Consider the following 15,227-nt stretch of genomic DNA (forward strand, 5'->3'; position numbering starts at 1 on the left):
AATATAATTGATTCATACAAGTTTTTTTGTCCTCAACAGATCATATAATGTATGAAGCGTAACTATATATGATCAGATCACTGAAAAGGGAAAAGAAAAAAAATCGAAACGAAAAAACAACTCATATGCTTATATATCTAACTTTATTTTATCTTGTTATTTATTTATTTGCTGTAGCGTGATCAATTTTCACGGTATTTAGATAAGAGATAAGAAAATAAATTCGTGACACAATAAAAATAATAATTATACTTTTTTTTTTTCCATCTTTGAAGGAAATAACCCTAACCATTTAAAAAACTCAACGAAGGGATCTACCGCAATAATAAAAACAAAAATAAAAAAAACATATTTTTTAATTTATTCAAGAGAAATTGCTTCAACTATCAGCATTTGATAAGTTTTTTTCAATTTCACACCAAAAGTTTAATTTAGCCAAAAATACTAGTACAAATACAATTTTACTCTCAACATGATGTCAACAATTGACATCTATTGTCGACATTTATGAGTTTTGGGTTATCTTTTTGTTGACATAGATGTCAACAATCGACATCTATTGTGTACATCTATGCCGACAATTGACATTAATCGTTGATGGTAAAATTGTATCTGTCAAGTGGCTTAGTAGTATTTTTGGTCAAATTAAGCTTTTGGTGAGAAATTGAATTTTTTTTTATCAAATGTTGATAGTCGAAACAATTTCTCTTTATTCAATGCTTCAACCAAAAATATTAAACAATTTAAATTTTTGTTTTTTTTTGTTTTTGTTAGTTCTATGTATTTTGATGATTTTCGATCGTCTTTAATGTCTTTTTTAAACGTAATATGAATGAAAAATGCATAAAACACAATCCACGAACACAACATTTACCATTAGAGAAACTGTTCGAAGTCACAATCTTGATAGTAACTGTTAACTATCCAAAAGATTGTTGATTTGATTAACCCACGAACTATGAAAACTCACCGCTGTGAAAGAGAAACTAAAATATGTAAGAACGAGACAACACAATCACCATTATGACAAAGGGAGTTTCAGACAAAATTCGCATTTAAAGCCTTAAAAGTCGCATCTGCTTCTTAAACATATGCGACTTTAATTAGACGCGACCTATCTAACAGAAAATAAACTCTGTACCTAAAACAAAATAGACACTATTTCTCGTTTCTGTTCAATCGCGTTTATTCCTCGTAATTGAGGACACATAAATAAACTTCCGCCAAATAGTCGGAGAAGATGATAACGAGACTTATCGGCTATGTATCTTCTATCGCCATTTTCCGGGTAATGATATAGACGGGACTAATCGTAATTGAATTATCACTCGCCAAATGGCGGGAGATGATACATACACGGGCTTAGAGAAGGCTAGGCTTGGTAGATAGGTGAATAAATACGTTCATATATCCATATATATATATACATGTTGTATTTGAATTCGGTAATCTCTTATTCCTTGCTCTTAATCACTTCGATTTTATCAATGGATTGATGATGGGAATTCTATCAAAATCTTGATTGTCGGAGGAACTCTCGCCGCGAATGAAATTTGTAAATAAGTTGTTGTGAATAAGTCTTATGTGTTTCACCACTTCTCGTGTCTAAATAGTTGTAACTTGTTGTGCATGTTGCATGTCATGTCTTAAGGTGGACATTGTAATACTGCACACATTACAAAGTTTCTCCTCTCATACAATCACTTATCTGTCTAGAGACAACTTGATTTAATGTCGACACCTTTTTAGTCGTCAAACATATTTTTTTTATCAATCGATCAACATTAACCTTTTTTTGCACCAACAAAACTGAAACAAATTCCAAACACAAAATGCATATGGAAGTAATAAGGCAAAAAAAAAAAAAAAAAAAAGAAGGAAGAAATAAAAATACCTCGGTTTTTTTTTTTTTTTTTTTTTAATGGAAATTTGTTTCCAATGCGTAGCAATTAGTGATGACTGATGAGTCAGAATTATAACGGCGTTCAAATTCATTTGGAGCATAATAGTACTTAGCTGGCACAGTGAGGTTTATGAAAATATCTAAAATAGAATGAGACTTACTTACGTTGTAATCAATAGTCCAGCTAATGAAGATGGTCAACAATCTAGTCTGCAATAAAATGAGCATATTAACTAGAAAATCCCTATGAAGATTGCGTAGTTATACATTCTAGCCATTACTATTTAAGATTTTATAAATAAGAAATCATGTTATGGGTTGTTTATTGTACCATGAATCTTTTTAAAGTGGTCGGTTTACTAAAAATATCAAAAGCGTGAGTACTTTAAAAAGCAATGAGCTGGATCAAACTTAAGCCAACATTATTATTACCGTTTAGAATTTAAAACATACTAACAATTATTGAATTAGTTCCTTTCTTATTTTATGGATATCCTACCGGGGTCCGGGAGTAGTTTTTGCCTAGCTATTAGTTTACTTTATAGAGGGCGAAGATAAAGTTTAGATACTAAAAGATAAAAATATCATATTTATTTATTTGAGTTTCAGCTACATAGTTTATATCTTTGATTTTTAATGTATTATTTAATCTTAATTTTTTTGTTGGCTTTTTTTTTTGTTAATGTGGTCCGCGCCACGAAAGTTTTTAATAAAACTCTCACTTGTAAAGAAGAAAAACCGTGATTGTCGACTTTTTTATTTTCTTTTGGTCGAAATCACTTAATATATTTACTAAATAAAATCAGTTAAAGATTATATATTAGTCGTTAAATTTTTAAGGGATAATTACGTAATAAATTAATAAACTCGAGTGGTATGTAAGAAATTATTGAAACTCAAAGTATAGATGCATCATTTGATTAAAATTTAGAGGATGAACATAAGATATTTTCAATCTAAATAAAATGTATAATTTATAATTAAGATTATCAATTTTTATAAATTTGATACTAATGCGAAGTTCTCAAGAAACAGTTTTATTAATTTTCAATTTTTTTTTAATTTTCTTTTATAAGAATTTTCAAGTGACTTGGACCAAGCACAAAAGTGACGAGTTCAAAATTAATGACCACTTTCTTTTTCTTTTTCTTTTTTAAAAGGAAAACTAATGAGCACTTGAATTGTTAAATAATTCACATTACGAGATTTGACTCAGTTTATTTATATCATGAATATCTGAGCTCAAAATTTAATAAATCTCAGTTACAGAACAGTTACGGTTACACTCACACGTTCATAAAATATAAAATAGAATAAAATAATTTAAAAAAAAAAACTAAAAATTCGAACTGCATCTAATTCTTCTTCTATACGACTATATAAATCAAATATATAATAAAAGAAATCTAATAGGTTACTGTAAGTTAAAGTAGCATAGCTAGGTAATATGCTTCTGGTACCTATAAATATAGGTTTCTGACTTTTGAGACAATACTGAACCACAATCTAATTTATTGTGACCAAGGAAATTTCAAAACATATAGACATTTAAAAGAGTTTTAGACTTTTAATCGTCACTTATGATTCTATAAGATCTAGATTTTTTTTTTCTTCCTATTTTACGTTTAAAATAAAAAAGGAGATAAAAAAAAGAAAAGGAAGGTACAAAAACAAATAGCTCAGTAAAAAAAACATCACCTGTGTGTGGGGAAAAAGAAATCCTGACGTTGACAGAGGCCCCTCTGGGCAATTCACCTCACTATATCCATTAAGAAAAAAATCAGGATTTTTTTCTTTTGTTTATTCAGAATTTAAAAATAACCATGAATTAATGTAAGAAGGTGAAGAAAAGAATTCATATGTTAAATAGAAGATAATTAACCCACTAAACATAAAACTCCCACCAATCGCCATATTTCATCGATTTTCAAGCTTCGTGCGAATAAGAGCACAAACTCAAAGCAATACAACAACAACAACAACAATAATAATATTATAATAATATCGGAGTGTCTGTAAGAGATAGTACATATACACACAGATAGTGATGCAAATGGCAAGTAGTCATATCCGTATCAGGACACAAAAAACCACGAAAAAGCAACAAAAAAACAAAATATTAATGGATCGATACTGTATTTGATTGAAGAAATAGCAGTCAGTAAATGCTAACATTAAATATGTAAGCTAGTTGAAAAATATAATAATAAAGATTTATTATCGTTGATTACATAAAGTATTTTTAAAATATTTAAATCAATAAATACGTACACTTTTGAGTGTTCTTTTGTTATTCATAAACATGATATGGAGTTTTCACTTTTGAGTTTAATTTGTAAACATATATATATATATATATATATATATATATATAATTATTTTAAAATGACTTATTATTGTATAAAATATATGTCGGTATACCTGTAGAAATTCGAGATATTACTAAATTTGCATTGCTAGAAATCTGTATCGATATTAAAATCATTATAACTTGCCAATCAATATATACTAGTAAAGTCAGAATTTCAGTATTGATAATATTGATATCGGTATACTAATTATCACTCTTGATAAGTCCATATTGGGTAGAACTATTTTATGGAATAAATTTGTGAGGATAGATTACTAGAATTTCTTTTGAATCCTTTCACTACCTAGTTACAGATTTTTTTCTTGATCTTTAAATTATTATGATCGTTTCTGGTCATAAGTGGCCCATCCGTCTATTTTTATGCATTCCGTTAAAATTTTGACCACGTGACTGGTGTTTAATTAGAGGGTCAAGTTCTAGTGTTCTATATGGGGAGTAAAATGAATAAAAAATAAAAAAAAATTGAAAGCAATAAAGTATATGAAATATACGAAATCATATTAGCATTTTATACTTTAATTAATTCTCTAAGTGCCGAAACTAAGAAATAAACATAAGAGGAAACAAAAATCATAACATAATTTGAAAATCCCCTCTCCCTTTGCCGCCATACCGGAGCTTCTGATTTGGATCCGAGCGTATAGATTAAAGGTTCGATTCGTCGATACAAATTTCTTTGTCTTAATTTAGGTTTAATTATGAGAAGAGTCGATTCTATTCATTAAAAGCCCTAAGCTAATAATACTTTGTGTGCTTCACATCCAGTGAGTGAAATCGGATTAACCCAATATATTTTCGTTCTCCTTCACCTGGAGGCAAGTCTTGAAAGACTACGGTGACGAGTGACTGCTAAGCCCTTGATTAATGTTCGTATAGTCTACCTTGAGCGTATTCGAAAGTAAAAAAAACAAGTAAGTAATTTGAGTTTGATTACTTATATATACACAAATGTTGCCTTATCAATCTATAGAAATTATTTCGTAAGCATCATTACTTTTGAAAATTTCCTAACGTGCGATCTAAATAAATGAAATCTAAGATTAGTATTCTCATATGTTTTTTCTCCTTTCTACACCATAAGCGATAATATTTTGACTAACAATTTATATTTGAGCTAGTTTTTATTCCGTGTATCATAATTTTTTAAGAGCTTGATAAAACATGCGTAATTGTTAGTTTCGGTATTCATTATTTTAATTTTGTATCTTAAAATTGTGTTCTTTTGACTTCAAAATTTAGTGCTCATTAAAAGAATATTTTTTCTACTCCACCCCCCAACAAAGCCCTTCTCTTATCTTCCTTTGTTTTCTTTCGTTTGTTATATCTATCTATTCGATATATTCATGTTCCTCTTTGCTTGTCTTTTATCACTTCACGACCCCAATCTTTCTATACGTACACATATATAGATGCATATATCATGTCATTCTTAGTCTTGGACTTTTCCTATTATATACAGCTCATGTAGGTCATAAATAGATGTCATTTATTTTAACAGTTAATAAGAAATCGTTTCTGTCTATATTTTTATTTATGATCTTTCCATTCAATGAATACTGTGTAATCATATTTTGCTAATAAATGAAAAATGGAAAATGAGAAATACCAGGTTTAGCAATTGAGTGATATGATCAGGATTCAGGACTATTTTGATGGGATAATAGATGACATGTGTGATTAAATAGTTTGATCTTTTATTTTATTATTATTATTATATATATATATATATATATATATATATATATACTCATAACAGTTTGAATTGTACAAATAAATGGCTACTTGAAAGAGAGAGAGAGAGAGAGAGAGAGAGAGAGAGAGAGAGATCTTTCTTTTTTTTGGTTTGTTGATAATTTATTAAGCATATACAGACATCTAATTAAATAATATATATAATATTGTGGCATCGTGCCAGGCCATATATGTCCTCTTTTTCTCGTATAATTTTTTTTGTCAAGATTTTTCACGTAAAACATGTGTTTATTTTTAGAGTTTCAATTTTTTTATAGGGTATTTTCATGATAAATTCCATGGAAAAATATAAGGATGAAAAGGTTGAAGGAACCTTCTATTTCTCCTTAAGGTTCAACAAAAGATACTAACAAAATCAATAGAGAAAATCAACAGCATAAATCAGTCAATAAGCGGAACATCAACATGCAACCTAAAATTCTTAATGACGTCAAACCATATGGTCAATAGATATTAAAAAAAGAAGGAATACAAGCAATACTATTAAAAAAAATAATTTAATTTTTTTATCAACAATTAGCAATAGTATGAACTCTGAAATGGAAAAGTGAAAAAACCTCCCAACTATATATTCAACTTAGCATCTAATGAAAATTTAGGAAACGAATCAATTTACCATATTTAGGCCGACATTATCAAAGCTTGTACATCTTTATATCTATATGGCCAAATAAATAAAAATTATTATTGAGTAGTTTTTCTCCTCTGTCTATTTATCTCACATTATATATATTCACTTGCGTACAATTGATGTAAAACCCTACCAAACCCATCCCTCAAAGCCTGCAAAGAATGTTAATAATGTTAGGAAATAATAATTCTAATAATGCATGAGTCATATTCATGTGACATATTTGGATCAGTCTGTCCCTCTGAAAGGCCTTTTCTTTAATCTCCGTCTTTGCTTTCTCCTACAAGTTATCATAGTCTTACTCTTACACTTGGTCTGTCTTATACACACCTTAAAAGACTTCAAATTCCTATTCCGAGTTCTATTAATATAATAATATCACATGTACATTATTTGAAGTTCTGAACCCTTAACTTTTACAGTTTTTAAGTTGTGTTATGATATATATATATATATATATATATATATATATATATATATATATATATATATATATATATATATTGTGATCTTTCTAACAAATTATTATGGCTGTGTTTTGGACTTGAATTTGTTTGCCCTAGAGAATAATCTTCACTCTGATCTTGTTAATAGCGCAACCACCATTGTTAAACATAAATTTTCCCTAGAGAAACACCTTCATCAATAACCTAACTTTTGACGTGTTATTCAAGTATACGAATTCGAGTATTTAAATAACATTTTTTTTAAGTAGGAATAGGATAATGTTCAATATACATATACTAACAAAATGACTCACTTTTTTTTTCCTACCTGCATGATAAATTCGATTATACCCTTAGTGACATAACCGAGAGAAAATACTGGCTCAAGAGATTGACGGGTAATTGAATTTTCCAAAATCAAAATTGGCAAAAAATCTCGTCCAAAGTTCTAGGTCCCCTAAAAATATTACACCGCGGAAACCACATGCTCTCCATTTTGATCTCATCGCCGCTCAACAACAAAAGACTCACCGGAAAAAGAAAACATCACAGAGAATGTAAAATTTACTAAAAAAAATAGTTTATTACGTACCCTCGCTAATAACTATTATAATTTAAACAACCGATTGTATAGAAATAAAATCGTTAAAATAACACACGTAAATAAAACTTAATATTGGCGTAGAGCTTTATCAACATTGTCAATAATTTTCAGAGAAAATAAAATTGATGCACACGAACAAACACACACTTGAAAATTGATCAAAATCTGAATCAAAATTTTACATTGTAAGAGAGATTCATGCAAAAAAAAAAAGTCATATTCATACGAATCAGTTGAATCATCTACAAAACAAAACGACATTGATCACAAAAATCTAAAAATAAAAGAAGAATGAAAAGTGAAAACGTAAAATTTAAGATTCCTTAAGAAAACTAAATATGTGGTAAGAATTTTAAAAACAAAATTACTCAAATTTAATACGGTTGAGATTGTGAAGGAAATGTATAATCAAAACTTAGAAACAAAGCTGGACTATTACGTACAACGATGACTTCATTCTAAGACATTTGGAATTTGGTATCTGAAAGTGAATTTTGCAATGGCATGTTACCAAGGACGAAGCTATTTATATGGGATTTAGTATAACTATTATATTACTTTCATTTTTTAAGATATACTTTTAGCTTTGTCTAAAGATGCTATGGTTTAGCATCCATGTCTTTATTTAGTTAGCAATTCCCTATTATATTTAGATATCTTCAATCATAGCTGTGTTTTAAATTTCATTTATATTTTAGATAAAATTAGACATCATCCAAATTTTATACATTGTTGTATTATTATTCAAGTTAATATTTGTAATTAAATAGTAAATAACTCTTATATTTTCTTTTAACGCACATATATCAGTGGCGGGGACGTTTTAACGAGGCCTTGTTTGACTTAAAAAAACCGGGTAATTGAGATGATGTCATGAAAAAATATTTTATGAGAAAGATAGATAACCCTCTTATTTACTTGCATACATTGATAAACATATATTTGATCAGCTTGAAAATGTGGTTACTAATACTACAATTTCAAAAACAAGAAAACCCGTCTATGCTAACTGTTGTACTATTTTTGTTCTTATTAAATCCTTTGAATCGTTATTTTTTTGGTATGAAATTAAAGTACTTTGTTTTTTCTTTCGAGTTATTCTTTTCTCCTAATAAAAATATATGACTTGGTCCTTCATGTTGCTAAAACGTACGTATTTGATATATGCTAGGAAGTCGACTTCGGGTAGTTTGGAGCTGGACAACTTAAATTTAAAATGATTATTTAGCATAATTTCTTAAATAGTGTAGCAACGCAAAAAAAAAAAAATGATGTATGTAACTATGTATGTAGAAGTACGTATATATATTACAGATGGACAGATATATAAATTATAATGCAAAAGTAAAAGTGTCTCTCCACTTCCCCCAATGACAATATTAATGACTTTGAGGGAGAAATAAGTGGAGAAAAATATACAAGTACAAAGCAATGTGATGCAATGCGTTGCATAGCTTCTATTAATAATACATAAACCTAAAAAGTGGTATATATATATAGTAGGAAACAGGAAAAAGATGAAGATTCTAATGGAATTAAATAGTCAAGTAATGATTAAGTCGTATTTAAAAGCAGAGATGGAAAAGAACTATAGATACTCGAGTATATGGAGCTTCTAGTGGCCAAGAATTAGAAAGTGAAATGTTAAAATAACATGAGAAGGGACCAAAATATGAGACATTGGAATTTCAAATAACTTATAGAAATATTTATATGTCATCTCATAAATATTTATATGATTGCCTACTAAAGAGGGCTCCCAAAAGGCCACCGACAATCCCCTTAGATTTTGGGAATATATTTAAAGTGAGAGGTGAAATGGTGAACTATTATTATTATTATTATTATTATTATTATCATCATCATAAGTATACACTTTGGACGTACGTGACGAGAAGAGAGTTGAAACATTCATGTGATAAAAGGGTAATGATTTAGTGGAACTGCCTAATTTTCTTGCTTTCTTATGAGGAAATCTAATGCACATTTGACTTTTGGGGCTTTATGACTATGCTGCTTCACTAAATTTGTTTGAGCTAATATTATGGACTATGGAAATCGTAATGAAGAAAATTGTTATAGATTAGGGTTCGAAAGAACTGAAAATCTCCTAACTACCACGTTGCACATTTATTTTTTTTTTATTTTTTTTTTGTGTTATGTTGAAGACAAAGCATGTAGACTTCAGGGGGTAAATTGTTGCAAAATTAGACTTGAAAAATGTTGGTTTTATTCAATAACAATAAGACTCTACCAGCTATTATAATTTAAAACTAAAGAGCCAGCCGTTGGGCTTTACTAATCACATAATAGTTATATCAGTTAAAATGTTGTTATAATCAAGAAATTTAGTTATGGTTAACCGTCAACCGATTTTCCGGTTGATGCTTTATGTGGTTTACCGGTTTTCTAACCATTAATTAAAATAACAAATGTTAATGTTCGAACATCATGAGTTACTAGGAAAATCATAGGGAACAAATTAAGCTAGAGATGGACGAGTGACTGTTTATTTTTTTTTTTGGCTTAGATCCTCAAAAACTAAAAGCAACATGCATTGCTTTAAAAATAGTTACTATTACTTTTAGGATTTAAATATAAAACTAGTGCGATCTTAAGGTACGACGATGTGTGTATGCGCGTGCAAATGAAATATGTGAATGTGGGTCATCCAATCCAAGCACGCTTTCTCTCTATTTGCCACAATATTAAGCTCGATAAGCATGCTTTGTTTTTGCACATAATGTTGAAGATTCCTTGATTTGGACATTACAGCTTAGCCTGATCTTAAGTGGAAACTTAGACATATAGCTCAATCATAAATGCCGAAAGAGAAAACACTAGATTACCCCACCAAGTAATTTATACTGTTCTATTTTTTACTTGTTTGATTGGTACAAACTCGATGTAATCTAATTTTATGTGAAGGACTTTTTCTAATTACATAGACTAAGCTACTTGAAACGTTGTTATTGCAATCTAACTAACGTTTTATTTAAGGTTCAAATGTAACCACAAATGATAACGTGACTTTATTAGTCATTTAACAAATTATTACATTAACTTTTATAAAATCGGCTAAACATAGGCGTGTAGCCAACGTTTTGATCGCGGCCAAATAATACAGCTTTAATACATGTTAATTTGATTTATTTCATAATATTTTTTTTTCCTTATTTTAGTCCAATTAGTTGCGATATCAAGTTTTTTCGAGTTAATTTTCGTTTATTCTACACGCGATATCAAACGTTAAAAGAGAAATTTTTGGTAACTGAGAAGAAAGAAAAAGTTGGGTAGTTTTTTTTTTTTTTTTTTTTTTGCACGGTTACCTTTTATATTTTTGCATGGTTACCTATTATATTTTTGTATTAATTTTAATAATGAATTACCTTTTAATCGCAACCAAATAATGCGACTTTAATAAACGTTAACTTGATCCCATTTATTCCATAATGTTTTCTTTCATTTTTTTGTAGTTCAATTAGTTGCGATATCAAGTTTTCTTGAGTTATTTATGTTTATTTTACACGCGATAAGTTTTGGCTGCTTGAAATATTGACTAGTAATTGGTTTTTATGATTTATGTTACATAAAGATATTTCCGATATTTTCTAACTTTTTATTTTTGTAAACGGCCAAATTACAAAATTTACAAAATGTTGGCTACATCATTAAAACCATGTTTGAAATTGGCTACATTGCTAGATTACCCTATTAATAAAGGTGGGAATTCAACTAACCATATTAAGATTAACTTCGGCTGAAATCTTTCGATTATTGGTTAACTATTTCTTTTTATACCCAGAATAACCTAATATTTGGTGTTAAAGCCATATGATTCTTATCTGTAAAATTTAGGGTCTATTAGGTATATTACCATATTTACAGTTTTACATTTCTATTTAGCCAACGTTTCATAAATCTTAGTTAAATAACCACTTCCACGTATTTACACGTGTAAATTGACGTAAATATCCCACCATTTTATTTCAATAAAATGGTAAGCTAGGAATGCCACGTCATCTTTATGACTATTTATCTAAGATTTACGAAACGTTGACTATATAAGAATTCCAAACGTTTTAATTGTCTAATTACTTAATATTTTTTTAAAAATCGAAACCCGTTAAAACCGTGGTTATATTATAATAAGAAAAAAAATAAAAATAGCTTCTCTAATAGGCAACTTTTAGCACATTATTTGCAACAAGTTGAATTGAAAACTTTTTTTTTTTTTGAAACATTAATTGGAAGTACCATTAGCTTATTATGATAATCTCTAGTCTACAAACAAGGTCGCACCAACAAGATTTCAAATTTGTGAGAATGTAGGCTATTTCTAGACTTTCATTTATCTAAAAATATAAAAATAAAAATCCAACACTAACACATGAAAAGAAATCCAATGCCCATTTCATGTTTTAGAGAGAGCTCCAGAAATCAAAATACAAAATACATGGACATCTGCATAACAATAACAAAAAACAAAAAAATTGAAACTACAATATCCCAACTGTTCTCCCAAAAATATATCACCCTTCTTGTAAACTATGAAATAACTTAAATAATTTATGAATATATGGAAGCTGTTATAGCTTTGCTGATCTCAAATAGAAGAGCAGGATACAATTTGCGATCAAGCAGATTGTAAAACCCGTGTTTCTAAAGCGTCTTGTAAGTTTTTGATGGCGCCTTCGTAGTTTAGGAAGCCCATGAACCAAAACTCATGGTTATCAACTGAAATAACCTGAACATATTTTTCAGAGGGGTTTGACCTGCTCGTCGATGGATTAACTGCTTTAAGCTGATGCAACGGGATCACCACCTATCCATGGTTCAATATATTGATTAATATAAAAACACGATAATGATACTACTACTCTCATGCTCAAGAGTTACAATTGGAAACTCGTGTCACTGGGATAATTTTCTTGTAAAGCTCCGAATTCCACAACACAGTGAGCTTTACAGAAAGATCATTGTCACGACAAGTTAACAACATTACTTAAGACTCTGATTAAAGTTAAACTACAGCTCAGGAAAAAAAAATACACTAATATGACTCACTAACTAAACCATACTTAACAGGAGAAAACCATAACTCTCTCTCTACTAATCCGATGTTGCAAAGCATAATAAAATTTTGACACACTATATAAGCAATTCATTCTTTCATGCTATTGTGCAGTTGCCTATCCTGCCTTACTTAAGTTGGTCAACAATTTTATTCGCATAACTTTTTCACACTTTGATAAAATGTAGTATGAAATCTTTTATTTTTATTTTTATATCCAGTTGTCCTGATTAAACCTGACTAAAATACACAAGATCCTGACATTATCGACCGGGAAACTATTCCAGTGGACCCAATTATTGAGCTCAGGGGGGATCGATTCAGGGACCGATAAGGTTGGTCCCAAGAATCGCCCTTATCACTAGACCAACCACTTGGGATTATATTAGAAACACAATAACACCCTATAAAAAAATAAATAAATAAATACTAACACTATCAGCCAGAGTTCTTCAGCCTAGTCAAAAGAAATACATATCTTAATAGCATATTTACCCAGGACACATTTCTTGAAAGGGAAGTGTAGTCTAAATCAAGCTAGAACGGTCTTTGTTTAAAATCTAAAATAGCCTGTTTATTTCAAAGCCCAAAGATTAAAAACACCCATTTTAAGTGATTTATCAATGGGAAGAGTGCGTACCTTGTAATAGCTCCACTCAGTTTGGTCGCCGGATTTGTACGAAAGTGGGTCATCACTACAGTAAGCAAGCTTTGCCGAAGAGACATACAAGATTCCCATAACGGGGCCCGCGGATGTGGAAAGGTAACAAGCGTACGAATTTTCAAGCTGCTCCTCAGGAACGGTCTCAAACGTCGTTCGGAATATCTTCTCGTAACCGCCTTCGGCCAATACCTTTGTTCCTTGAGCAATCCTTCCCATGGCCGCATTAGCAAAGCTTGGTCCTGTTTTCACTGTTTCAGGAAAAAAAAAAAAAAAAAAAAAAAAAAAAAAAAAAAAAAAAGGGTCCAAGATATAAGCCAAACACCCATTTGCAGCAAGATGGACGTAAAACACCATCCAATAGTAAAGCATCCTAACATTAAGCATTAGAGTTCCAATCTAAATGTTGGGGTATACTGATTCATAAATTAAACCGATCAGAACTTTTATACCGACCTAAAGACTCAAATGAGAATTGATGTTCTTCCGTACCCACACCTAGCTATCCTTAGTGTTTCTCAGGCGGGGCACCTCGGGACTAAACCCCAATTTTAATAAATATATATATTCTGGTGATATGATCTCTGACTTCCATGAACCACAGGCTAGAGGTAGAGGAGAAGAAAACCCCCCAGCACTGTAATAGTATCCACTTAAATCATTTTTCTTTTATTATTATAAAATAAAAAAAATGACTCCCTAGAACGAAATCGTACAAAGCTCTGTTTTCTAAAGATGAGTAAGTCTAAATCTGAGCAATTCTTGTCTAACGATAAATATTGAAATGGGTTCTGCAATGCACTAACGTTGCACCAAAACAAGTGATCAGCCTTAACTCTAAATCTCCTAGATTTGAAATTCAATTATCATTTCCAAACAGCAACAAAGTTAACAGCCTTTTCCATGTACTCGTTAAGGTTCTTAGGTTTCAATTTGACGGATGCAATTGAGTTTCTTTCTTTTTTCCTTTTTTTTTCACCCAAAAAAAGGGACAATTAATGAACTCACAATGTTGCCATGTGTTCCTAGCGAGTCCCTCGGCTTCCTTAGTCGCTTCTCCGACATTCTTCCCCCATTTTCCCAGCACGTTCCTCACAGACGACACCGTTTCTGATCACTCAAACCCAAATCCAAAATTCGTCACCGTTAGATTCCAAACCCAAAAGACAAAAAAAACAAATAAAATTCAAATCTAACCTTTAAAGTTGAACGAAGACGAGGTCGAACTGGGAGTGGATTTAACAACATAGGGATTCGAAGCGCTGTCTGCTGAGAAGGTCGATTCCGAGACCAATTCGGGACTCCAGCGAACCGATTTCTTCGATCCCGGAGGCGATCGCGTCGCCGATTCGGTCTCCGGTTCGGATCTCGGATCGCCATTCTGAACCTTGTCCGAGTCGTTCGAAGCCTGGATCGGGGTTTTCTCTGCGTCGGAGGGCTTGGGATCTTCCATGGTGGCGACGGCGCGTGATCGGCACGTTAGAGACTGCCTCTTTGGGTGTGTTAAAAGTTTGGAATGAAATTTGGGCTAATCGATGGGATTTACAGAAAAGGATGGAAGTGATTTGCCTTCTTTTGAGCGCGAAAGAGAATCCGAGCCAGGGCTAACTCGTCATTTCCGCATCGTTGCGTTCTCTTCTTATCCTTTACTTCTCTCCTTTTCAATTTTATCACCGAATTCTTAACGCGTTTATCAATGAAAACGACAGTGACTGAAAAGGTTTTTGTCGTGTTTTATATAAATGAAATGACATGTCGTTTATAGTAAATATATTCTTCCTATGT

At 30.6% G+C, this 15,227-nt stretch overlaps 1 protein-coding gene across 1 annotated transcript; it reads right to left on the reverse strand.

Annotated features, from left to right (window-relative positions):
* Positions 1 to 12,024: 12,024 nt before the first annotated feature.
* On the reverse strand, positions 12,025 to 15,076 carry GEM (GRAM domain family protein). Its single transcript, XM_089613140.1, has 4 exons — positions 14,640 to 15,076; positions 14,451 to 14,552; positions 13,422 to 13,693; positions 12,025 to 12,532 (listed from the first exon to the last, which is right to left on the reverse strand). Exons 1-4 carry the CDS (start codon positions 14,893 to 14,895, stop codon positions 12,344 to 12,346), a joined length of 819 nt encoding a protein of 272 aa, XP_089469266.1. The 5' UTR covers positions 14,896 to 15,076; the 3' UTR covers positions 12,025 to 12,343.
* Between the last annotated feature and the right edge of the window lie 151 nt (positions 15,077 to 15,227).

The sequence above is a fragment of the Urtica dioica genome, chromosome 4 (assembly GCF_054948205.1).
Source record: "Urtica dioica subsp. dioica isolate 48M chromosome 4, U.dioica_male_clone48M_v1_H2, whole genome shotgun sequence".
Taxonomy (NCBI): Eukaryota; Viridiplantae; Streptophyta; class Magnoliopsida; order Rosales; family Urticaceae; genus Urtica; species Urtica dioica.